The sequence below is a fragment of the Crocodylus siamensis genome, chromosome 2 (genome assembly GCF_052110815.1).
Source record: "Crocodylus siamensis isolate JL-2025a chromosome 2, ASM5211081v1, whole genome shotgun sequence".
NCBI lineage: Eukaryota > Metazoa > Chordata > Crocodylia > Crocodylidae > Crocodylus > Crocodylus siamensis.
Window position 1 is genome coordinate 224,576,267 of NC_143396.1, and position 26,986 is coordinate 224,603,252.

The 26,986-nt window shown below is 42.9% G+C and overlaps 1 protein-coding gene across 2 annotated transcripts in view; it reads right to left on the reverse strand.

Annotated features, from left to right (window-relative positions):
* Positions 1-249: 249 nt before the first annotated feature.
* DCAF5 (DDB1 and CUL4 associated factor 5) overlaps positions 250-26,986 on the reverse strand; it is a 111,966-nt gene continuing 85,229 nt past the window's right edge. For both annotated transcript variants that reach the window (XM_090033217.1, XM_090033219.1), the window contains exons 8-9: positions 16,933-17,060; positions 250-4,750 (exon numbers count right to left, since the gene is read on the reverse strand). In XM_090033217.1, coding sequence (XP_089889343.1) covers positions 2,936-4,750; positions 16,933-17,060 — 1,943 coding nt within the window. In that variant the 3' untranslated portion in view covers positions 250-2,935. The remainder of the gene's footprint in view (positions 4,751-16,932; positions 17,061-26,986) is intronic.

Consider the following 26,986-nt stretch of genomic DNA (forward strand, 5'->3'; position numbering starts at 1 on the left):
GGTCTTTGGGAAACCACAGCGAACCTCTGCTCCCAGAGATTGAAAGACAGGGTTGAACTCCCAGCTGGGGAACTTTTCTGTTATGTATAAAAAGGAAAATAAATTAGAAGGTAAAAAACACTATGCATCCCAGGAAAAGACTCTGCTGACTTGCAACTCTTCGCTGAACCATTCCACTGGCATCCCAAGTGTTTCATAAATAGTTGCTCAGGAGAGGGAGTGGGGAAAGGACTATAAAAAAAATATAAGCAATGTTTCCAATTTAATGAGCTTTAAAAGATAGATTTTAACTTTTGCAACCATATGATCTGGGCTTATAAAACTAGGACTTACAAACAGTGTGTTTATAATCAAAGAAGACACTCCTAGATTACAGAAAACTAATAAGAGTCTCATCATTACAGAACTGGTTTTCCAATGACAAGGTAGCACAAATATCAACATTTCCTCATTGTCACTTTCTGCTCAAGTCTGAAAAACAAATTTGCCTCCCTGCAATGTTCTTGTACACTCACTAAATACTGTCTCACACCCTCTCCAAGTTTTCCCTTAGCAAAGGTAATTAAGAGTGAGGAATCATCTACGGCAGTCTCTCTTGGCTTGATTCAAAACTTTTCAAACTCCCAAAGTACCACATTTCTCTCTCATCTCCTTCCCAGCATTCCTTCTGAAGCTTTTGATTTCTTTCACTGTCTTTTATCAGGGTCTCTTCTTGTCCCCCTACATACCAGATGGGCAGTCATTCTGAAACCAGTGCTGAACCAAAAAGAATAGTAGGGTATTGCAAAAGTGATTTCCCAGGCACTGAAAGTTAGACAGTCTTCGTTAGACCTGGGTCTGGAAGCTAACGCCAATTACCAAGGTCAGTACTGGCTTTTCTTTTATCAGTGGTAACATGGTGACCAAACAAATATTTTTTACTTCCTTTGGGCATGTCCAGATGAGCGCGGCCATGCAGTACGTGGTGCTGCAAACACGTTTGCAGTGCCACATGCTGCACACTGAAGTGTTCTCCACCTTGCAAGGGTGTACTGACTGTGCTGCTCCGTTTTTTGGGGTTTTTTTCCTGTGGCGTTTTTTGATCCCTGGATATCTATGATATTATCTATGATAATAGATATCCAGGGGTCAAAAAAGCCCATGATAAAAAAACCGGAGCAATGCAAGCATGGGCAGCGCGCGCTGCTGAAAAGTGGAGCTGGGCCACCTGGAGCTGTGCTGCAGCTGCCAGCCAGCCTCTGCCTGACAGGATCGCTGTGGCTGCAGCCCCAGGAGGCCCCCAGGACCCCAAGTAAGGCTGCCGCTGGAGTAACTTGCCACAGGGCTGCTCCCAGGGTAACTCCCCTACCATCTCTGGGGTAGCTTGTCATGCGTCAAAGCATGCATGGCACGGGTATTCCCTGGGGACAAGTAGCTGTGTGTTGCTGCTACTTGTCCCTGGGGAACCAAACATCCAAACTCATCTGGACATGGCCTTTGTGTCCGTTTCCTCTTTCTTTATTGTCTGGGTATCAACAGGATTTTTCCAATTCTGAGTGTCAGGGTTGTTGGACTACTGCATATTCTACTTAAAAAATGCCCACCATTTTGAAATGATACAACAACTTCAGTGCAACAAGCTGTAAGACCACACTCCTCTCAGAAAACAGCTCCTAAATTTTACATTTAAGAGGCACCCACTCTAAAAATAGCCCATAAAAACAAAATGCTTGTTCAGTTGGAATCCATGTATCCAATTCCAATTTTAATATTGCATTGTGGGACTGGAAAACAAATGCAGCCGCCAACATCATCTTGTGTAAGCGTTTATACAAATGAATAAAACCATTTTTGATGCTGCTTTTCAATTTTTCTAGTTCTGCTGCTTAGCTGTATTAGATACCCTTCTCTCCTCCTAATCTTCTTTCTATAAATGACAGCCTCTCATCAGCACGCACATAGAGGGCATTAAGTTTTCTATATATCTCCTGAATTCGAAGGTCATGTCCTAGGGACAATGAACCAATACACATTAAGTACATACAAGTGTATTTTTCAGTGCCACACTTCTAATGGCCCTTAGCTGGTGAAGGGTCTATGTCATTACACACTTCTAATGCCAAACAAATACCAATACTTCAGTATAATGATGCTATTGTATTAAATATTTTTTAAAGAAAGGCAAGTTATTATGGGAACAGCTTAAAAATGATCTTGGGAAGAGGCTTATTTCCTACAGCTTTTGTGTTAGTATTAAAAATTACTTCATTGAAGTATATCAAATTAAGAACTTTATGAAGCATCTCCACATACATAAACAACTAAAGTAAAATTTCAAAAACGTAAAGAGCCACACTTCTTTACTTTCTGAAGAATAAAGGACCACAGGGCTCTTTTCAAAGAACACACCCCAAAACACCACCAGCGTCATCTAATTCAGCAGTCATTCTTTATGAGACATGTAGAGCCTACAGCCTGTAACATGTAATGAGTGTCTATAGGAAAAAAGTCATTTTCACCAGAATAATTAAAATTTACAATAGCCATGCTAACTAGATGGCTGAACAAATGATACACATTCACACAAGAAGACAACCATCTTAATAAGGATTTACTTTAACAGAACCTTGTATGGGTACACTACACTCAGTCTCATTAGTAAAGGAGTTGGTTGGATTTTTTTTTTTTTAATACAGCACAAGCCAAAAGGCAATCTAAAATAGACTCACAGAAGAATGGAATGGGGAATCAGAAAACGCAACATTTCAGATCCAATCTTCACAAACCTTAAACACTTTTTTCTTTTCTTGATGAAAGTGTGAGAGAGAGAGAGAGACAGAGGGAGAGAGAGAGACAGAGGGAGAGAGAGAGACAGAGGGAGAGAGAGAGTCTGTGTGTGCATGTGTGTCTGTGGGGGGGGGGGAAGAGAGAGGAGCTAAACAAGTGTTTGCATTTATCATGTTTTTAGCTTCTTTTCTGAGGAAGAATTCTCTGAATCCGTGTCTTCAAACTCCGCTCTGTGCCTTTTCAGTCCTCCTAAAGCTTGAGAGTTCTCACTATCTGCCAGATGCAAGTCAGCAATATCCTCTTTCGTGCTTACACCATAATTGTTGGAGGCCATTTCAGACAAGCAACAGTCTTTGTGAAAAGTCACATCTGCCTGTGCAAGGGTGACCTTATCAACATTTGAGTACAATTGTAGTCCTTGGGTCACTATCTCCTGCTCTCCAAAGCTCTGTCCATTGTTGAAGCATGAAGGGCGAGGATGTAGGTGGCCATTACTGTGGTTTACACAGGAGGTCTCAAGATTTCTTTCCTCACTGTCATCAGTCTGGTTTCTGGAGCAATTACCAGATCCACTACAGACGGTAGCAATGGAAAACAAATCCTTGGAAGTGACCAGCGAGTGATGGCTTGATGCTGGTTGACAGTTCTGGCTGTTTTTCTGTTCCACAAGTCCTGCAGTTTGGTTGCATGGCTCTTCAGCAAGACTATTTAGCCCTTTGCAGATGGCTTTTCCATTGAGCTTTTTAGTCTCAAAAGAATGTTCTACAGACCCACTGCTGGTGTCTTGGGATGTGCTTTCTTGAGTTTCCATCTGCCACTGATTGTCGAATTCATGACCTTGACCATTACTAGAATTTTCTACCAAACCACATTCTTTTAAAGTTTCTTTGCTTTGGCTCTCAGAGAGACCTTGGGAACCTTGAGGAACTAGTGAACTCAAATTACTAGCCTCTTCTTTATTTAGTGTAGGTGGTGCACTGTTTCTTCCACTAGTTCCTGGCTTTCCTTCATCATTCTCCCCATCTCCATGGGAAGATTCACCATCTTTACCAGCTGAATAGGATATATAAGAATAATGAAGCCATCTGTAAGCTTTGTAAATCTTTCTTTCTACAGACTCACTGTCTGAACAAGGAGAGGCCCTTTCTTTGGGAACTTCCTTTTTAATGGAACTCCTTTCAGGTGAGGAGGTTGGAGAAGAGGAAAGGTCATCCACTTTGATCTGTGGGTAATCATAGATATCCTCACCTATGTAGGTGTTCACATTTTCTGTATTTGTGTTAGTCCTCTCTTCCTTTTGTATTTTCTGTCGGCGTCTCATTGCATTACGTTGACGTACCAATGTACGCCGTTCTTTCAATTCCTCTTCACCCTCTGAACTGCTACTGCTGCTGGAACTGCTAGATTCATTCTCTTCAGGACTTGGAGACCTTGGCCGTGGAAAAAGGTCTGTGTCCAGTTCTGCCTCACAGGTATTTTCATCAGAATCAGACTCATTGGAAAGGGCCAGGAGACGTTTGTCCTGATACCTTCTAAGTGCAGACAGCCTCTGCTGACGAGAAGCCACATCTTCTCTGGCCGATGGAGATTCTGTTGATCTTAAGGCTCCTAAGTTATAGGCCGTTTCATCCGATTCTTCTGCCATATGTGGTGGGGTGTGATGTAGTGAAGCAGAAGATTCCGATTCACTATAAGCAGAGCGTTCACTTACTCCAGCATGGAGCTGCAAGATGGTGCTTTCGCTGAGGTCGCTATCCGAGTCAGAACTCCAGCCCTCAATCTCCCGGCGTACCAGTGAATCAAAGAAAGCCATCATCCGTGGATCTTCCTGGACTGACTGGTTGGCATAATCATGAGACAAGCCACTGCCACTGTTCAACACAAGACTAATGTACTCTTCATGAGTGTAGAGGCACCGTGAATCATCCTCAATTCTGCCATCCAGATCTCCAGTGCAGTCAGGCTGTTTATAAGGACTCCAGATCTGTAAGAAGAAAAAATGAGTTGCTTATAATACAAACATAATTTTAAATATATTTTTTTAAAAACAGAATAGTAATACAAATATTATAGCTGCCATATAAAAAAAAAAAAAATCACAGAAAAGTAGGACTGGCAGGGACTTCAGGAGGTCATCTAATCCAATCTCATGCTCAAGGTAGAATCAATCCCATCTGAAGCAACCTAGATAATCTAAAAGATCATGCTTTAGGTTTAGCCATTTTCCTAGCAAGTATTACATATTATTTTGAGTACTGGCTCCTTTTATCCCATGCCATGGGTGTTTTTACAATGTATACCCCCCAAAACTTGAAAAGCCGCACATCATAAAACTCGCTCATAATTTCAATATTTCAGATTATTATTTTTCCAGAATTGCAGCATTTTACTTTTATGTAATAGGCAATGCTTATTCATGATAGGCAAGAATAGTTTCTTGCCTGCAGTACAGTATAAGCACTAATGAAAGCAGTTGTTTCCCAGGAAACTGAAGCTGCTTTTACAATGACGTGCAGTGACATTTCATCCAATTGCCTATTTACCTTCTCAGCAATCAGGAGGCTGAATGCAGGCAGGTGAAAAGCTGGGTGTTACTATTCCATTTGATAAACTGTGCTGAAGAAAAAAAAGTGTGAGGGACCACTAGGTTTCCCATCCTGCAAGCCTCTTGGAGTCAGAGGATAGCAGTACATCTAGTCAAAAAGGGAAGGAAGTTTTCCATTCCTAAAGTACCATAAAACAAAGGAAACGGGAGTGTGTTGACCTTTATTTATAGTACTTTTGAAGGGAACTGGGGAGTAAAATTAGGAAATTAAGTGTCTGTGCTACGTGTGCAGACCCTAGTGTTTCTGTAACTTTTCCTGATTGGTGTTATGTCTCCTTCCCCAGGCTTCGAGATTTAGTAATGAACTATCAAATACAATACTTACAATCCTCTCACCTCTTACTTTTACTCCCAAATGAAAAAGCAATATGGATGATTCATTAATCTGAACTAAACAGTAAGCATTATATTGTTACAGATTAATTTAAACCCAGTATTACATATAGATGTATTATAGCTGGAGCTGACAGAATCACCTGTACTTCAAGACCCTGTTCTCAGTCAGCTGAGATTGCGTTCTCAGATTGTCTCAGACAATCCCTGCAACTACTACCTGCAACTGCTATGGGCTATTACAGTGTCAGGATTCGGAGCAAATACCAGGCACGTCATCTCATCTGTGCTGTCAATGTACCCCTCCAACACTAGAATGCAGGTGTAATGAGAGCCAGGCTGGAAGTTTTATGAAGATGAATTAATGTGTGCGAAACATTGGCATACTAGAGCAGGGGTTGTCAACTATCTAGTCAGGGGGTTGGACTACATGACCTCCTGCCATCCCTTCCAACCCTAATTTTCTATGATTCTATGTTTCAGTGCTTCGGCAGGCTGTCTCCCAGCGCAGCTGATCAATATAGCACTTAACTGAAAATGGAAAATCTGCAACCTATTTTCTTGGCAAAGGTTCTTCCCCCCTGCTCCAGGCTCTTGGGGCTGCACTTTTCTTCCTGTATAGCTCTTCTGCCCTCATTCTAATTGGATGATTTCTAACCAAAGAACAAATTCTAGATTGAAGAAACTCTTTAGCAATAAAGCTTTCTTCAATGGTATTAACTATATTCATATACTTTAAAGCTTCAGCAGAACTAGACCTAATAGATTTACATTAGGTAGGAACACCAGAGGGTGAAACATTTTTGGAAAAAAGAAACCAGGTGACAAGTTTTCCATTGGGTCAGAACCTTTCCCCTGGTCTTGAAATTGGGATGTAACATATAGTAAGAAAAAGGTAGGCAGGAGAGACATGTAGGGGAGAAAGACAAAAGACTCCATACTTCCTTAAGTGAGAATATAAACAAACTTTTAAGGAGCAACTACTTATAGCATCTTCCTGAAGGATGCTTCTGTGGACAAACAAAGGGAATCCATGTAATGTCTTTTTCATAGGATGACCAAAGAGCAGATTTGCAAAATTTTCCCTGAAGTGACCAAGTCCATGTTCTACCCCAGAATATCTGATAAGGAAGATGGATCTGATAGTTTAGCTATACATGCTGACTAAGAAATCTAGATACAACTGAGTGGCCGACTCACTCCCACATTTATAATGCCATTTACCACTGAAAATACATGCCAAGCAATTGTGAGATGTCATGAGTTCAAGTCTCAGCTATCCTGTTTAAAAGAGGAACTGAACTAACTCAATATACTAAGGCCGATTTATCTTGGTCTGGTTGGAGAATTTTGTGTAAATTCTCACAGAGAATGAAGAGGGCATCTGTAACAGACAATGGGTTTTGTTGTAATATTTACAGTTTAAATGTGTTCATGTTGTAGTAGTGCTGCACGTCTTAGTTTCCCTGACTAACTTGTACAGGGTGCAAGAGGGGGACAAGGTGGGGTTTAAGGGACACTGAGGCCAGAGTTACCTGGCCTACCTGACAAAAGACCCATTCATCAATGAAAATTTGAAGATGCTTGTTGATGGAGATGATGCTCAGGAGAAGTTCAAGGAAGCTGAAGGAGATGAGCATCACAATGGATGGAACAGCCTGAAAAAAACAGGGAGTCAACCTGGGATCTGGAGAATCTGAAGAGAATTCAAGAGAAACAACTTTGCTTCTTTGAGGTGCTTTGGCACTGCAAAGACTGGAGAGAGAGCATTTGAGCTAACTTAGGAGTGCTCAGGGCTGTGCAGGCTGGACCGGGGACAGAGGGACTGCTTAACCCTTTGAAGGGGGCAGGGTTGTCTTGATGCATGGTCTTTGCCCTCAACTAAATGCCTTTGTTGAAGTAGGTAAAAAGTCCTTCTCTTAGGAGCTGAACTGGAAGCTAGCTCCCTGAGGCAGGGCTATAGATAGCTAGGGAGAGTTCAAGGACCAAAACGTTAGAAGTTACTCCAAAAGCCATGCCTGAGCTGGCTTCAGGGCATACTCAGGGATACCAGACAAGGTTGGTGGTCCTGAGCAGGGGGGAATCCATGATAGAAGCTTTACTGAATTTGACACACAAAAGCCACACTGTCAGATTTACACAGACTGATGCAGGAACAGGCCTTGAGATGGACACCATGACTTCCTTGGCCAATTAAGGGTAACAAAAATAACTGCCACTTCCTCTTCTAATATTTGGAAGTGACAAAAGAAATTACATGAAGGGAGAGAAAGAGGGATGATCATTGCCGATTTGTCTGTCTGGCACCCAGAGAATCACTTCCCAATGATTTTGACTGTGTTTCTGAACCCAGAAGTTCTAACTGGATGTGTCTGACTTTTTAAGAGTAGCTTACTTCCATAGATCTTCAGCTGGAGCACTATTTTCTTCAGGGATGATTCTTAGTTGCCTACTGATATGGGCTTTGCTCATGTGTTATTATGTTCAGTGTCCCTTTTACATTACTTGCCCAGATACAAGCCATATGACCTTCCACCCAAGTAACACACAATTAAGCATTTCAGTTTAAAACTGCCTCTATCTCCTTGGTGTGTGGGTGTGTCATGAACACCGTGTTTTCTTGAATCAGAACTTACTTTCCTTAGCTGATGGTGGAAATCCTGAAGTGCCACAGTGACCATAATTTGTTTTTAAAAGGTCCTTGGGAGCCTCCCTTACCATGACCGTATTTTCTTACAGAATATGATGCCTCAGATGCATTTCTGCACCCTGAAAGGCTGGCACTGGGGAGGGCCTTTTTGAGATCAATATCCAGGGATACACCATTACAATGGCTTCCTTTCTCCACCAGCTGAAGGACAATCTTTACTTTCGTTTGTATCTTGTTTCTATGTTCCAGCAAATGAGCTTCCGGAAGCTCCTTTCCTTGCAGCCTTGCAAGTGCCGTAAGTTTTACGCACAAAACCCAAGTCCTCAGAACTCTTGGACATGAATCACCTCAGGGATCAGTTCCTGGATTTTGCTAAATTTCTTCTGTATAGGATGAAAGGCTCTTTCTGCTTCTCTCTCGACTCACAGGTCATTAGCTCTTCAGCAGACAAATCAGCCAGCTCTTAGATTTTATGAAACCACATACCTAAAGGACTGGGAATCCACTCCAAAGTCATTTTTCAAAAGGATCTTATCAGAATTTCTTCTGAACCAAGTTATACATAAAGAGACCATAAGTGTGCTCAGACTCCACATCATGGTTATTAGCTACAACCAGCAGCTTTGATCAGTCACCATGCAAGCACAGGCAATATACTGAAGACAATATTTAAAAAAAATGGAGTGGAGTTTCTCTCTCCTACAAGACAGATGTGTCCAGAGGGAAGAGAAGCAGGAGGATGGGTCAGGAGGCTTTGAGATTTATTCACAAAGAATGCCTCATTGTGGAAGACAGGGCCTCAACCCCAGATACTCTATAGGACTGATCTGGTCTAGCAGGGATCTGTCTGGAGAAGTTTCTATTTGTGTGGGGAGAAGAAGCAATGCAGAAGCCCCAGTAAGCCAACTGGGCAAACGTGCTTTCTCTTACAAAGTGAGGGTCTGAAAGCTGAGAACAACTGGTTTCCCTGTTGTGGTACCCAAAGGGTGTAAAGTCCCTTTCCAGGTGGAACAGTGACTTCTTGCTTATCGAGTTCATCCTAGAGTCATTCTGATACAAGAGGAAACAAGTGGAGAGACTAAGCTTTGAACTCAAGACAATACCAAAAAAATTCATCCCCTAATAACATGTCACTAGGCAAAATGATTACTGCTCACTCTGGGCCCAAATTTGGTTTTAAACCCTAGAATAGTAATCAGATTAGGTGGAAGAGGCAGAACTGCTGCTCTACCTACATGGGCAGAACCAGGGATGCTTCAAGGAGCATGCAGGTAGCACAGCTAAGCAGTGGAGCTCTGCATATGAATCTGAGATGCCTTTGTTATCTGCAGAAAGAAAAAAAGTGCTGCCCAGAATGTCATGGATTTTGGGAGAAGTCAGAATTGAGAAAGCTCTGGGAGGTATCATACACAAAATTCACATATCTGGTCAAAATAAAAGACTGAAATAAAAAGTTATGCTCTTAAATGTGAGAGTAATTAGGACCACCTGACTACATCCAATTATCCTACAAAGCAGAAGCAGATAGCCATAGACATTAGCTTGTCACCATAGTAACAAGAATGAATGTTTTTTTCCCCTATCTTTAATACACTGGTGATTTTCATACAAGTGAGACCACATCATTCATCTTAAAAACATCCATCAACCTATACAACTGTCTATTTATTTTAGAACCTAATGCATAAAGGCCTTTTCTTCAGACATTCTCCTTGCACTTGCTCTGGTTTCCATCTCAATAGCCTTTCTATATTCCTCCTTTGGGATTCCCCGTCCTGCTGGGACACCTTCCAGAATTTCAGAAGTGCTGGTGGAAGGCTCCTGGAACATATTTATTTAAAGAAGTGCCTGGGGATTCGATTCCTGACCATCGCAATTCCTGAGCCAACAATTGTGCTTTCTGCTATGCCACACACAAAGAAGGCATGATGTAGGGAAGGGGGAAATCAGACTCCAAACTGCCCTTTCTACTTGCCAGTGCAGGGGAGCCCAGGATTATGATCTAGGGTCCTCTGCATGCCCACAGGTCGGTGCTGTGGCCCACAATCACCTGATCATCTGGTGCAGCCCTGGACTGCACCAGTGCCAGTTTGAGACCCTGTTTTGGTGCCAAAAGATAATTAGTTGATTGTCAACCTGGGCCACATGTTCAATTTAAGGGATCATACACACCAGCCATAGAGCGGTCTGCATTTTATCCGTAAAAAATTTCATGTGAAGTTTGCCATTTTATGGCACATTAGAGGGTGCACGTGTAGCACCCTTGCCACTTTTTGCTGCAATTATCATAGATTTCCATAGACATTAGGGGCTGGAAGGGACTTCACAAGATCATCAAGGCCAGACCCCCTGCCATAGGCAGGAAGTTTGCTGGGGTCAAATCACCCCAGCAAGATAAGCATCCAAAGGCATTCTGACTGAGTCCACAGTATGTGCTTACACCACCTCTGGGGGTAGTCTCTTCCAAACCCTGGACACCTGGACTGTAAAGAAGTTTTTCCTTATGTCCAGTCTAAAATTGGCCTTCCAAAAGTTTGGGCCCTTCAGATCTTGTTATACCTTGGGGAGCCCTGGTGAACAACTCTTCTCCCAGATCCTGGTGCACACCTCTTATATGTGATAAAAGAGGCTGCCCCCAAGTCCCCCCGAGCCTTCTCTTCTCCAGGCTGAAGGGTCCGATGTCTCTCAGCCTCTTCTAGTAAGGTTTACTCGCTTAGCCTTTGATCATGGGGGTGGCTCTCCTTTGGACACAGTACTCCAGCTGCAGCCTCACTAAGGCCAAGTAAAGGGGGAGAGTGACATCCCTGGTTTTGCTTGAGATGCATTGGTGGATGCATGCCAGAGTTTGGTTTGCTTTGCTGGCTACGGCATTGCATTGGTGGCTCATATTTATCTTGTGGTCAATCAAGACTCCCAAGTCTCTTTCAGTGGTGGTGCTAGTGAGCGTAGCACTACTGAGCTTATAAGTATGATGCTGGTTTTTCCTCCCAAGGTGGAGCACCCTGCACTTCAAATCCAGATCATTTATGAAGAAGTTAAAGAGTACTGGCCCAAGTACTGAGCCCTAAGGGACACTACTGGTTGCCTTGTGCCATGTTGATTTGCTCCCATCAACTAATTTTCTTTGCATCCAACCCCAGAGCCAGTTCACCAGCCATTAGTCCATAAAATGATTAAGGCTACAGTTCTCCAGCTTAACCATGAGGACATCATGGGAGACCAGGTTAAAGGCTTTCCTGAAATCCAGGTATATGACATAAACCTCATCTTGGCTGAGGCTGCACGCTCCCGATGCATGGTCATTATGGGGGACTTCAACCTCCCCGACATCTCATGGGAAGAGCACACAACTGAATTCTTCTTGGTTGGGAGGTCTGTAACAGACTCCTACAATTATATCCCCTTCCCCATGCTCTCTCCATATTTCAACCCAAAGGCTCTCAAGACGCCCTCCTTGAATGCTAAACTTGATTTGAAGGGAAGTGTACTGTTCCTTCACGTAGAGAGCTACATCTCCACCCCTCTTCCCAACACAGTCTCTCCTGTACAAGGTAAAGCCTTCTATACCTATGGACCAGTCACAGGTAGAGTCTCACCACCAGCATTTCCTCTAAGCTGTGTGGTGTGTGCAACTGTGTAGGTGCGCCTGGCAGTGTGGCATGAATGAGCCTGTGCGGCTGCGCATGCCCTGCAGTTTCCAGGGACTGCTGCTCAGCCGGTCTCTGTTATCCCTACAAGATCATAATCTTTGTCGCTCAGGAGAAGGGCCAGTTCCTCTTGCTAGTTTCCCAAATTCATGGCATTTGTATACAGGCAGCTGAGTATGCCATAGGAAGCCCTGGGTTTCCCTGTGTACTGGGATGTGATCTTTCCTTGGGCTACCGTCAGAGTAGGTTCCCTTGGGCTACCTAACCTGTTAATACTGTGGCTGACATGACTTGGGCTAGAACTATTAATTGACTGACCATCCCCCACTGATCCTAGTTTAAATCCCTGTCAAGTAAGTCAGCCATTTTGTTAATTGTTACATAAATGTAACACATGGAGGGGGACACCAAAGTTTTGTCAGCAGCTCTTGTCATCTGTTCCCCCTTGCTTCAGATTCTTTATCTCTTTTCAGATCTCATCTGAAGGTATCTTTCCCCCACTGCCTGCAATTCTGTGTCTCAGGCCTGCTGATTATATATTTATTATTTTCTCGCTTAATATTAAATGGTTTCAAGGTATAGTTTGCAGGAAAGATGTTATACTAAATAGTGCTGCAAAGGGCAGCAGTAAAAAACAAACAAACCCCATACTTGAAATTAACTTTCACACACTTCAAAAATTATACCCTCCTAGGAACCTTCTGCACTTGGAGACACTGTATTCCACTCTTCCTTTCTGGTGTTAGGGATTCAAATGTACTTTAAAACACGAAAAAATAAGCATGCTGAGTCTCCATAAGGGCTGGCTCATTTTCACCAGGCCTGAGTACATGGTGGTTAAGAACTTTTCTCTCTCAACCAAAGTGCTTTCCTTTGAGGGTACAGTGCAGAAATCCAGAACAGATTAAAGTCCAAACATGTGAGTTCCATTCCCTTAGCTTTAATTTTTTAAAACACTCAAAGGCCAAAATCATCCCTAGGGTAACAGTACTGGATTTCAGCAGGGTTATGCTGGAGATTAATTCTGGGACCCAAGTGAAGACCAAATTAAAATAGCATGTGTTGGCAGAAGTGCGTAGGAATCCTGAATAGAAAGTCTGTATTATGCCTAGATGCTGGTGCTATCAGTTCCTCACTTCAGTAAGTGCTAAATTTAGTCAAGCTAGTCTAAAAATTAAAACCCAGACAAACAACTGCTTGTATCCAACATTTTAAACTCCTCATTGGCCTCCTACAGATGAGGAAATGGAATACTAGCCAACAGCTATGACATGATATTTATGGCTGCATTTTAAAAAAAAAATTGCAAAAGGATTTTTGAGCGACAGGGATGGGAGAAGAGCTCTTAAGAAGGCCATTCAAAAGCAAGCTCTACTAGTTGTTTGTGCACCTCCTCTTCCATATCTGATCTCATAATATCTCTGGGCAACTCCAGCAATTGCTTGGATTAAAAAAGTGTTATGAAAGCATCTTCATTTTGATACAGGGGCGGGCAATTATTTCAGGCAGAGGGCCGCTTACTGAGTTTTGGCAAGCCATTGAGGGCCGCCTGACAGGCAGTCAGGGGCAGATAAGTATTAATTTTCTAAATTTTTCAGGGGTCACGCAGGCCAGATAGAATGGCCTGGTCAGCCACATCCAGCCCATGGGCCACATTTTGACCACCTCTGCTTTAATACAATAAATATAGTCATCTCCTTTTCATTTTTCTCTTCTACCAGTTCTGTCTGCCTCTGCCTTCCACATACTTTTCTACCAAATGGCTGCTTCCTCTTTTTATACCTCTCCATACATTGCCTACCATCTCCTGATGTTCCTCTCCCTTCTCCCACTTCAAGCTACTTATTCACATGGTTGTTTTCTTTCTTTCCGTCTCTGCTCCACCCTTCCCTGGATATTTTTTTCTTTCAGGCGGTACTTGGATCCTCTTATCAAGTACATTCCATGAGCCCTTAGCCATCTGCACAGTAGAAAAAACAGCTATCTAGTGGCCTACTGTGCAATAGGCCACTAGATTTTTCTTTATCATCATTAAGAGTTTGGGCACTGTGAGAAAAGCTGGAGAGAAGATGAGGCCGCCACCATATGATCTACGTGCAGACCAGTTTCAGCGCTGCTGCACACAAAAGGTGTCTATAAACAAGCTTTGGGTGGGGGTGGGGATGCGTTTTAATTAGAATGGCTCCTGAAAGTTGCTTCAATTAATATGTGGCAGTGCCGTGTATATTTGGTGTCTGGCATTTCAAAAATCACCATGGGGGCACTTTAACTAAAGTTTGTTAGACAAGTTTTAGTTAAAGCACCCCTGTTGCCCTTTTGAAACGTGGGGCGCTACAAACATGTGACCACGAAGCACGCTGCAGCATTCCCATTAGAATGTGTCAGAGCACATGTATAGGCACCAAAGGATGGTGCCTCTAATAGTAAAGCGGCGCTGATCAGCATTTGAAAAGCATAAGAACTGCCAACAGATTTGGGTGTACCCAAGGCATTCTGGCCCCTAAACAAGGAACATTACCAGCTGAGCCAGAATGAGATACAATAGCCAAAGGGAAGATATTTAGCTACATTAATAAACTCTAATAAACTCCAGGCAACTCCACACATGGAAGTTTCTTTTTCCTTGATTTGTTTCCAGTGTGTGATCTTAAGGACTTTGTTTCAAAACAGCTAAGCAAGTTCCATCACATACACTGACTCAACAGGAACTGTCTTTTAAGGAAGCACTCAAGCAGAGCCATCTTTGAAAGAGTTTTACAACCTATAAAGGGACACTTAATTGAACCAACCATTTAAACCACAAAGCAAAGAGAAAAAACAAAACTATACAAAGGCAATGCAGGGGATGTTTATACCACAGTTAATCCAACAGACTAAGCACAGTCATGCAGGAAAGACTCACAGGGTAAAGGGTCAGTATATCCAAAATCCAAGAGAGAAGACTTTCAACTGCACTGCAATAAGTTCACAAAGCCAAAAATTCCTTTGGCAGAACTGTACTTAAAACAGCAGCAGGCAAGCAATTGGAAAATGAACATTAATGACCTCCCTTAAGAGCAGACAACACACTTTGTCCAGTGTCCATATTTGTAAGATTATGCAACTTGGATACTATCTTCCGTTTTAACATGCAGATCTGCCATGAGACTATAAAAGAAAACCAGAAGAAAAGGAGAGAAGCCAACTAAAAACATCAGTGGAAAAAGAGAGGAAAAAGAGGAACTAAAATAGGATTCAAAAGGGCTATTAGTAGTTGTGATGGGAGTGATGGAGATGGGCATTAGGCCATATTCCCAGGGATTTGGGACAGGACATGTCCCTAAGATGCAGACTATTAAAATATTTCATGGCAGGGTTAAATTAATTCAGTTAATTTGTAATAAACTCAGAGCATTTACTTATACTCAAATAACCTCAATTGCAGCCACATGCACTGAAGAGACTCTTATAAAGCCCTTCAGCAAGTGATTTAAAGCAGCAGCAGTTTTCCTAGGTAGAAATTTGGCTACAGTTTACATCTATCAATGAAAACAGAGAAAGAGTGATTTAATTCTATTACAGCAGCATGCAAAACATGCCCAGTGCTCTACATACATTTAAGACAACAGTTTCTATTGTTAAGGAACAAAAATACAGTTTCTTTTATGTCCCCAGTGCAGGGGCTATTCTTCTTTATGGAGAGTGAATTCAGAAGTCTGACAAATATGTACTTCCCTTGGCATTCCAGGTGGCTTCTGGTTCCCGAAAATTCTGTAAATGCTTAAAATGAGCTATAGAGAAGACAGAACATTTTAAACACCCTGCGGTGTCCTTTCCCTCCTGAAATGTGTAGAAAGATAAGCTAACTTACACAATTCTACTTGTACATTTATTTTTCATTTTACAAACATTTTAAGACACTTCTTTACAAAAATTAGAAATAGGCCCAGTACTTCAGTCAGATATAGATTAAAGAGCAACTGCCTTGAAGACTTGCAAAAGGTTTTCCTGATTCCAGACCAAAATATTAGAAATCTCATGAGACCACATAACATAGCTGTCAACTGGGGCCAAAAAAACAAACAAAAACCAACAACAAACAATAACAACGACAACATCTCAAAAATAGTTTCCTTATGCAGGGGAATTTCAAATTGACAAAATTCAGATCTCACTCATTTCCCATAGGCCCCTGGAAACTGAAAGGAATTTGGACTGAAATGTGTACTTTTACTGATTTCTAATAAAACCAACATGCAGTGTTATGAGTTAATATAATAATTTTAATATGGCATTAATATATTAAAATACCAAAACTTAAAACCAGAAATATGATTCTGGTATTACAGTGTCTTTGAACACATGGAAAATAAACAGGCAGCCACAAATAAAGAGCTGAATAAAAGACAAAAGCCCTCTCTCCTTCACAAGCCAAGTAACTGAAGATATTGACCACAGGACGGTGGTTCCAAAACAGCAGAGCACTTGATGGTGATCAGCTGACAGCTGCTGCTCACTTGTTACTAACTCTGCTTTTTATAGATGTTAAAAAAACTACACTCAAGATAAAAAAAACCCCACACATATCTAACATGTTATTTTTCCATCTATACCACTTTTGTAGTGCCTACAGAAGTGCAATGAGAAATAGGAGTTCATGTAACAGTGATTAAGTTGAAAGGTGTCCACAAAAATCAGACAGATGCACTCTCCAGTAAAGCATAATTCTTGCTCTGAAAGAATTTGAGTGTGCCTGCTCTACAATTCTAACAGGTCCTAGGACACAAACCTGCTTGGAGTCAGATAGCTAGTAGCCATGTCCCCTTCCATTAGAAATACAAGATGGGACAAAGGAATTTCTCTTGGGGAAAAAAAGTCATGAACAAAATTAACCTACTGTTTCCATATCCATTTTTAAAAGGATAAATCTATTTTATGACAATGAAACTTACCTTTATAATCTTTTCAACTCCAGAGGAACAGATCATATAGGTGTGAGGATTAAATCGGACTTGGTTTACAATTGACCGATGACCTTTCAAAACCATAAAGGCACCATTAACAACCCTGCCGATCCCACCTAGAAAAACAAAAGAAAAAAAAACCACAACTGATTTGGAGCATAAGTGTATTTAACAATATACTTCAATGCTATTCTGTAATAAGTTTAAAGCCTAGACTGATAACAGAATACTAACCTGGTATATAAAGTTAATAAAAGAGAAAAGAAAACCAAAGGTAGGGCAGGGTGCTTCTGCTTGTGATTATGGACCAGATGCTATTTCACTAATTAGGCATTTCAATGCGATCCTATTCCACCCATCTGGAGTACCCAAAAAAACATCTGTGCAAAAGGAGAACAGGTCTTCCTCTTTGTTGTCCTTTGTGATCTAAGCTTAAGCTTGAGAAAAGGGCATGTTACAAAAGAAGAACCCTTAATAGTTTTTCAGGGACTCCAGCAGGGTGGGAATAGTCACACTTAAGATACTTAAGTGTCCCTTACATGTCCAAGAAGCAGAATGGGAACTGGCCCCAAATTGACAGTAAATTTGCACTGGGAGGAGACTCAAATCTCTGTAATCCTAAATGGATGCTAGAGGCTCTGGATCCCAGTATGACAAATGTGTATGCATGTCAAAAAGTAACACATTTGGCAAGAAACTGTTTAAGCCACTAATGGCAGAGCCTGAGGCTGATAAAAAAAACGTACAGAGGCTATTGGCTCCATAATTCATGCGCTTCATTGTGTCAGAGATGGAATAAAAGTTGCAAGGAATCTTCTGGGCAATGACATTAACAAGAAAATTGTTCTGCAGTGTGTTACTGAAATGACCTCTTCTTGGCTGATACACGGGAATTCAATGATAGGCTTCCAGATTTAACAGCATGAGCTGCTATGGCTTAAGCTACAAAGCCCAGAGTATGTAACCAAGTGCTGTAATAACTCATATCCTCTAGATCAAGGCTGTGCAACTGGAAGTCCACAGGTGGTTAAAACTGCCAAAACAAACCCAAAGGGCTTGTTAGTATGGCTGCTGGAACTGCTGTGTTGGTGAAACTCTGGAGTCCCAAGGGAGTGAACACCACCTCTGCTTGTCCCCTCACCTCCTACCCCCTTGCTTACTGCTGAATTCAGGGTTTTTCCATCACTGTTGGAGGTGGATCATTCAGCCTGGGAGAATCTTGCAAGCTGGATTCAGCCCACAGTGTCAAATGAGTTGGACACCACTGCTCTAAATTGTGCAGCAGGGTACCTATAACACATACTCACCTGTCCTTTTTACATCAAGTCCTTGCCCCTGAGGCAGAGGAATTAAAACACATGGCATTTACATAAAAGGGAGCACCAGAAAACTATTGCAGTTTCTGTATTACCATTTGTGACTGGTATCCAGGTTGTAGCCATATTGGTTTAGAGGCAAAAGGAATCAAAACTTGTGGTAGAGGTGATTAGACCAACCAGATTTTTGCAAAAAAAGTCTTTAATTGCAAGCTTTTGGGCACAAGCACCCTTCTTCGGTTCATATATATATATGAAGAAGTTCATATAAGTTAGCACAGACAGACAGACGAACTGAAGAAGGGTGCTTGTGCCCAAAAGCTTGCAATTAAAGACTTTTTTCAAAAATCTAGCTGGTCTAATAAAAGATATCACCTCTACAACAAGTTCTGATTCCTTGCATTTGTGACTCGCACTTAAGGAGCTCCTTGTGTTTCATCTTATTAGGTCTGTTTTCCAAACCAACATGACTACAAGTATATCCCTGAAATACTGAAGATGTCATAATTAGCTGCTTGGAAATGTAAACTTCATTGCTAAAGAGGAAATAAGCAAAATTCAACTCCCTGCTTGGCATTTGATACCTTCAGAGAAGAAACCTGCTGGAGTTTTATCTCTGCCTAATCTGCATATACATAGAGGAACTTATTCACAAATGGTCTTTGCAACCCAGGGGAACCCCACCATCCTTTACCTCCCCTGTGCAAAATGAAGTTTCTTTTCTACCTAGAAGAACTTTTACAATCTTTGAATTCTCCTCTGCCTGACTCTGGATCTGAAAGCTTGCAAAGAGTTTTGTCTTCCCCCATTTTAGACACTGCACGTATGAAGAACCAACATGTATTTATATACAGATATAATGTTTGAAAAAGATGCACACTTACATATTCAGGTATGCAAGTAAATGCACATGCCATGATGAAGAACAGGAATGAAAGTGGCACTGATATGAAGAAAAACACGTACTGGCGATGGAAGCAGGGGACAGGGACAAAGGAGGAGTACACCTCCCTGACCCGAGCTTGTAGGGAAATGGTAAGGGAGGCTAAAGCAGTACTGGAGCTTAAATTAGCTTCTGGGATTAAAGATAACAAAAAGTCCTTCTTCCAGTATATATGTAGCAAGAAGAAGTCTCAGGGTAACATTAGACCCCTATGGGGCACGGCAGGGCAGGACAGGGCAGGGCAGGGCAGTTGGTGACGGACGCGTGAGAAAAGGCCTCTTTAACAAGTTCTTTGCCTCTGTGTTCCTGTCTGCTGACAATGGGGTGCTCTCCGGTGATAGTGTGGAGAGGCCCAGGAAGAATGCGAGTCCCTGACTGTTAGTTCAGACCTAGATAAGGATTACCTGGAGGGCTTAGATGTATCCAAGTCGGCGGGCCTGGATGACCTTCATCCACATCCACAGGTACTGAGGGAATTGGCTGGTGTTGTTGTGGAGCCATTGACACGGTTGTTTGAGGACTCCTGGTGCTTGGGCCAAGTCCCTGAGGACTGGAAAAGGGCCACTGTGGTCCCTATTTTCAAGAAGGAGAGGAAGGAAGAGCCTGGCAACTACAGGCCAGTCAGCCTCACTTCTATCCTGGGGAAGGTCTTTGAAAAAATTATCAAGGGCCACATTTGTGAGAGCCCTGCAGGAGAAGCGATGTTGAGGGGTAACCAACATGGGTTTGTGCCAAGCTGATCCTGCCTGACTAACCTGGTCTCCTTCTATGACCGGGTAGCAAAGAGCTTAGATGTGAAGGAGGAAGTCAATGTTATCTTCTTGGACTTCCAGAAGGCCTTCGACACAGTGTCCCACCCAATTCTGGGGGACAAGCTGAGGGACTGCGGCACTGCCAAATGCACAGTCACATGGGTGGCAAACTGGCTCCAGGGATGCACCCAGAGGGTGGTGGTGGACAGGTTGATGTCGACCTGGGAGGGTGTGGGCAGTGGAGTCCCCCAGGGCTCAGTCCTAGGGCCGGTGCTGTTCAACATCTTCATTAGCGACCTGGACGAGGGTGTGGAGAGCACCCTGTTCAAGTTTGCTGATGACACCAAGCTGTGGGGTAAAGCAAATACACCGGCAGGCAGGGACCACATCCAGGCAGACCTGGATAGTTTAGAGAAGTGGGTGGATCTGAACAGGATGCGGCTCAACAAGGACAAGTGCTGGGTGCTGCACCTGGGGAGAGGGAACCAGCATTATGGTTATAGGTTAGGGGCTGACCCTCTCGGCAGCACAGAGGCAGAGAGGGATCTTGGAGTCAGGATTGACTCCAGGATGAATACGAGTCGCCAATGCAACAAAGCAATAGGCAGAGCCAACCGCACCCTGTCATGCATCAACAGGGGCATCACTAACAGGTCCAGAGAGGTCTTGCTCCCCCTCTGTGTGGTCCTGGTCAGGCCACAGCTGGAGTACTGTGTCAAGCTCTGGGTGCTGTACTTCAAGAGGGACATGGAGAACCTGGAGAGGGTCCAGAGGAGGGCCACTCGTATGGTTGGGGGCCTCCGTAGCCAGCCCTATGAGAAGAGGCTGAGGGACCTGAATCTCTTCAGTCTCTGCAAGAGGAGACTGAGGGGGGATCTTGTGGCTGCCTACAACCTTATCAGGGGCCACCAGCAGGGACTTGGGGAAAGTCTGTTCACCAGGGCCCCCTTTGGAGTCACCAGGAACAATGGCCACAAGCTGAGGGAGGATAGGTTTAGGTTAGATATTGGAAAGAACTACTTCACTCTAAGGGTGGCCAGAGCCTGGAATAGGCTTCCCAGAGAGGTGGTGCTCTCACCTTCCCTGGAAATCTTCAAGAGGAGACTAGATAGGCACCTGGCTGGGGTCTTATGACCCCTTTCACCCCCAGTGCTCCTTCCTGCCCATGGCAGGGGGTTGGACTTGATGATCTGTCTAGGTCCCTTCCGACTCATTGATTCTATGATCTTTAAAATAGAAAATTAAAACTGCCATGTAGAGATGCAAATGATCAACCAAAACTGAATTCTTGGGCAAGAAGTGCAAGATCTAGAAAGCGGAAGGCATTTTACTAATTTATGCTGCCTACCTAGTCCTATTCATATGCACGCGTGTGCATACATGCACACACCTACACCTTATTAGTTTGAACTTGAATGCTTTCCCTCTAAAGGTACAAAGTTTCTTTCCTCCTTCTGTTTCCATACTCAAATTACTATTCATAGATTGTTAGGGGCTGGAAGGGACCTTGCAGATCATTGGGTCCAGCCCCCCTGCACTAGGCAGAAAGACAGCTGGGGTCAAGTGACACCAGCAAGGTGACTGTCCAGTCTTCGCTGAAGCATATTGCTGTAGCTCGATTTCTATTTTGTCCTGCTTAACTAGAAACTATTTCCCCTACATGGAGAATAGTGAGTTTCCATAAACAAGCAAAACAAAAACAGTCACATCTTATAGAAAAAGTTGTACTGATACTAAACAACAAGCAGAGAACAAAACAAAACAAGACTCCTGGGAGGCTCAAACGAATGCAGATTTAAGGGCAGCCTTTGTTTGTTGGTTTATATGAATGGCACGAAGACTACATCTACCCATTTCAGTTCCAAATCTTTCCCCCTGAATGAAAACTCATATTCTGATTTCTTACTCTACACTATGGTACACAACATGCTTCTCTCTCTCAACATGCCAAGATGGATTGCTAGTGATAAAAATCCAAACAGAGGGACACAAGAACTGCCCATGCCCTAAACTTCAGGATGATATAGAGAAAAATGAACCCCCACATCAGTTTGTGTCAAACAGCCACAACTAAAACCAAGGAAAAAACCCACCAAACTCCTTCTAAAACAGGGCCGAAGGAATTTTCAATGGTAAAAAGTGAATATGGAATATTAATCCTGCTAGGATGAGAATGTGAAACACAGGCTTGAAAGGGGAAGAGAGGCGGCCACGAACTCAGAAGGCAAAAAAGGAGAAACTTCCGCTCAGCCTAGTCAGGTTGTATGTTTCTTCACTTACACAGTTATGAGCTGCTGAAGGTCCCAGTAGCTTATGAAAAGTTGGGAAAGATCCTCCTCCTCTGTTATGTCAGCAAAATCCCTCTTCTGGGGTGGCCACTGAGATGAAACCATGTGTGTGATACTTCAACTTATTTAAGTTTTCACAGAGAATACAGGAGAGGAACTAAACTGCCCTTAATTATGCTAGTTGGATTTTGCTGATATGAAGTGGTGAGTTGACACAGATGCAACCAGAAGAACAGGACTCCAACTCCTTAATTTCAGATCAAGGTTTTTCACATTTCCTAATACATTCCTGATTCCTCAACAACCTTTTCATTTTGTCCCATGCTAGGCATTCATGACTGTGCTCATGGCTGACGGCAACTCACCCTCTTCCCACTGCATTCTTTCCAGCCAAGTCACAGCTGTTGATCCAGTAGCATGCATCAGGCCAAAAGTGTGCAGGGTTACATCAAGTCTGTTTCTTGAAGCTCTTATCTCAGATTTAAGCAGCATTCCAGGAAAATGGTCTCAGTAATGAAGAGAAAGGAGCTACTCTGTAAATGTTTCCAACCCTACAGGCAATGCCCAGAAGCAAGGTTTTAAATTATCCAATGACACTACACCTAAATTTACATAGCACAAGACTCAGACTGACATGGGAAAATGCTTCGCAGAAGAAATGTTCCTAAGAATCAGGCACTAGAGATATAATGGGGTACAGAAGCATGATTTTGTAGTTGTTATAACATAGTCTTGGGAAACAGACAACTTGGGGTCCACCTCCTAGGTTTGTCACAAACTTCTTGTGTGATCATCAGCAAGTTACTTATCTATGCCTTAGTTCCTATATAGAGTCTAATGATTTAATTCCCTTTTCTTTTCTTTGTTTCTTTTTTAAAAACTTTATAAGCTTTTCAGATTTCTTTCTTTAAAAAAAAAAAAAAAATCTCCTTTCTAGAAGTTCAGACTTAGAGACAGGCTACCCCTAAGTATGTTCCTTTCCAAAGAAAGGCTAAGTTTCAATATATGGCAGTCCCTATTACTCACTGGTTCAGGAATGCTTCTGATCTACCTTGTACATGCTACTCAAGACTAAAGTCAAGAATAAGTCACTCTTGATGCTCCAGAAATAGCTTCTCCAAGAAAGTTTTTTTAAGGTGTTGACAATCTCTCAAAATAGTCTACCAACAAAACACTGAACAGCTGGAATACAGGAACTAAGAGACACTGGGAGAGTCCTGGTGCCATCCAGTAACCAATTCAATTTAGTTTTATATATTTCATTAGTTTATTGTCACTCAAAAAGAACCAACGGAGCATCTAGTCTCACCTCCACAATGTCACAAAGGCCCCTAAATTTCACCCAGTTATCTTTGGGAAATGAATCCAGTAACCTGTGCTTGACTAAAGCTCTATCACAGCAGAATATACTTTTCAGCACTGAATGAACTCATGTATACTAAAGAAACTACAGGCAGTCCTTGACTTACAATGTTTTGCACTTACAACATTTATAAATTGACACCCGCTTTCAACTTTCTGATGTCAGTTTCGACTTTACAACACTTGATCTGATGCGACTCCACACGAGCAAACAAGTTCGCTGTGTCATCCATCTCCCTGGAGAACATCTGTCCAAATTTCCTTAGACACTTTTTTTAAGAAAGTAGACAAGACTCCAGAAAAACCTGCAGCTAAGACTCCTGAGAAGACTCCAGCCAAGAACCCTTCTAAAAGTCTGGCAAAGTCACCTCAAAGAAGTCCATCCAAATCAATATGATTGCTATTTACAATATAAATACATTAATATAGCTATATTAATCATGTATAATTGACTGAATACAAAATTCTGGGTTATTTTTGGTGAAAATAGGGCATCAGGCCTTGGTTCAGGAACCAATCCCCCATTTCTAATGTTGTTTCCTATGGGACTTCATCATAAGTCCAAGGACTGCCTGTACATTGCAAACTAGCAAATTGCCTATCAAGAACAACAGGGGAGGGGGCTGTTGGGGACGGAGCCCATGTCTGGCCCTGCTCCCTCCCCCGCCACTGCTTCGGGTCTGGCCTCATTCCCTTCCCCACTCCCCAGGTCTGACCTGACTCCCCCCACCTGCTTTGGGTCCAACCCTACCCCCCAACTGCTTTGGGGCTGCTTGGCCTGTGTCCACCTGCCTCCCTGCTCCCCTCCCTCTGTCCTTGCCACTGCCTCCCCCTCCCTGCCAGCTGTTTTGGGGGACATCTGAGCCAGACAGCAGGAGGGGGTGCCACGACTGTGATTCCCCCACCCCTCTTCACCCTCAGGCAGGGATGCGTGGGGGGGCACCGCTGCTTGGATGGCCAAACTTCTCTGGCAGCAGTGCAAACTTGAGCCCATGCAGCCCAGACTGCCCAGCCAAACACCGTCAGCCCTCTTGGCAGCGCATGCGCAATTGACCAGAAACGTTACAGGCAGACACACACAGACACAGCCTTTTATGATATTAAAATCTGAACAAAGCCCAACAAAATACATTAGCTATTTCTTGTATGATTTTACTTACACACCTTTAAATTTTCTAAGCTTATTTAAATAGGAGATTTTTCAGTGTTTGACAGGAATAATAATAATGATAATAATAATAAACTCGTTATCTAGTAGCAAGCAAAAGGTAATACAAACTTGCCACAGTATTGGGAAGATGCTGAGCATCTGCACCACAGAGAGATCATATAAGAATATGTAGTATTCTGGGAGGAGGAAGAACTGCTCAGATGTTATAGAATAAAAAAAATAAGGAAAGCGTTAGATTATCAGGAAGAGCGGTTCAAGATTGGAAACCTAGAATTTAAAAAAAAATTGTGGTTTAGTGTTTAAAATAGTGCAAACCACACTACTGAAAGCATTTAAAGCTGGACAAAAGACCTGGAGAGCTTACTGTAGGGAGCAATCCTCCACAGGGATAAACTAAATAACCTAATAAAAAGTCTTTTCCACCTTGGACACTGAAAAAAACCCCCAATTGTTGCTCACCTCGGTTAGTGGGACATTCCACAGGCTAATGTAATTTTATACAAGGCTAGTGAATTATTCAAAGTGCTGAAAACTACTGAGAAAAACCAGATGTTCACAGCTGCTGCCAGTGTGCCACAAAATACCATTGGACCATGATATTTGGCACTATAGTAGGAAACCCTCTTAAAATCTGTTTAGTTTTCATTAATAGTATTCTAGAGCATAGCCCTGTGCTTCAGTTGTACAGTCAGCAAGTGCTCATGGAGAGATTTTACTCCATGGCACTGCATGACACGTGGCAGAGTCGTAATGAAAAAGAACCATGGCCTTGATTCAACTCCTGCTAGATATAAGGCCAGGTTAGAGTCCTTAAAATGTTTCCCTGCCACTCCCGTGCACACCCATATGGTGCAACAACTCAGGCTGGCTATTTACATTTAGCAAAAGTACTATTTCTAATCTTGAAGATAGAAGACCTCCTCTTCGCACAAAAACCATGAACTGGACATGACCCTTGGACACAGGAGTGCTACACTACATCCAGAGTAAGCAGAAAACTGCCTGCTCTTGAGAGAGTGGTGTTTCTATCACACCATTCCTCTAGCGCAGTGGTGGGCAATTATTTTAGTTGGAGGGCCACTTAAGGAGTTTTAGTGAGCGGTCATAGATTGGCTCAGCACTCTGACTCCACAGCAGCTCACCCAAACAACCTAAGTGGCCCCTGTATGCAGTTGGGTGGCTGAGATGAAGCCATGGGCAGGCGGGGAGCAACATCCAGAATCGGGACAGGTAGGTGACCAGGGTCAGGGCTGGGATCTGGGTTGGGATCACAGGGCGGTGACAGCATGGGGCTGGGGCCCAGAACTGAGCAGCAATCTGCTCCCTGCATGTCCCTGTAACAGCTGCCAGTTCCACAGGCAGGGTCATGCAGGGAGAAGATTGCTGCTCCGTCCTGGGCCCCAGCCCCATGCTGTCACTGCCCAGGAATCTCAGGGCCTCCATGAATATTGGTTGGGATCCATACAAGCAGGGTGTGCAGCTGGGTGGACAACATGGGGCCACTGGCAGGCAGGAAGCAGCATCTGGGAGCAGGATGGGCAAGCAGGGCTGGGGATAGGGATTGCAAGACAGTGACAGTGTGGGGTAGGAGCCCATGGCAGAGCTGTGATCCACTCCCTGCATGCTCCTGCCTGCAGAATGGCATCCAATAGTAGCAAATTTTGGTCAATACTGGCCTAAAAAATAGATTCAAACTAATATGCTAGAACTCTTTAAAATGTGAATATTCCAGAGTACATCCCACCCCCCGGATTAGATCCCTCTCCTATGAAAACAGCTAACATCCTCTTTTTAAAAAATTTTAAAATCTACATATTTTGAAATATATTCAGAGGCAACTAATAAGCTCCACTAATCAATCTGGGACTTTGAGAGCTTAAAGCGCAAGTTGTATCCAATGCAGCAACCATTTTAAATCTTATGAAAACTTTTGTCATCTAATTCTTTGAGAATGAGAAGCTGTTTTCCATTGGTCATTGCAAATACAAAGGAAGAAAAATTGCACAAGTCCTGCTGAAAATTGCTTCAATTAGTTTAGTAACTGGACCACAATGACAGGCCCATTCCTGCCAGTACTTAACAGTCAGACAGAATTAAGGATATTTTGAAATGCAGTTTGCTGTTCTGATTTATTCAGCTGTTCAGAAGTATGACAGTTGCCATTTCAGTTAAATAACTTATTGATCACCCGACTGCCTTCCCCAACCAAA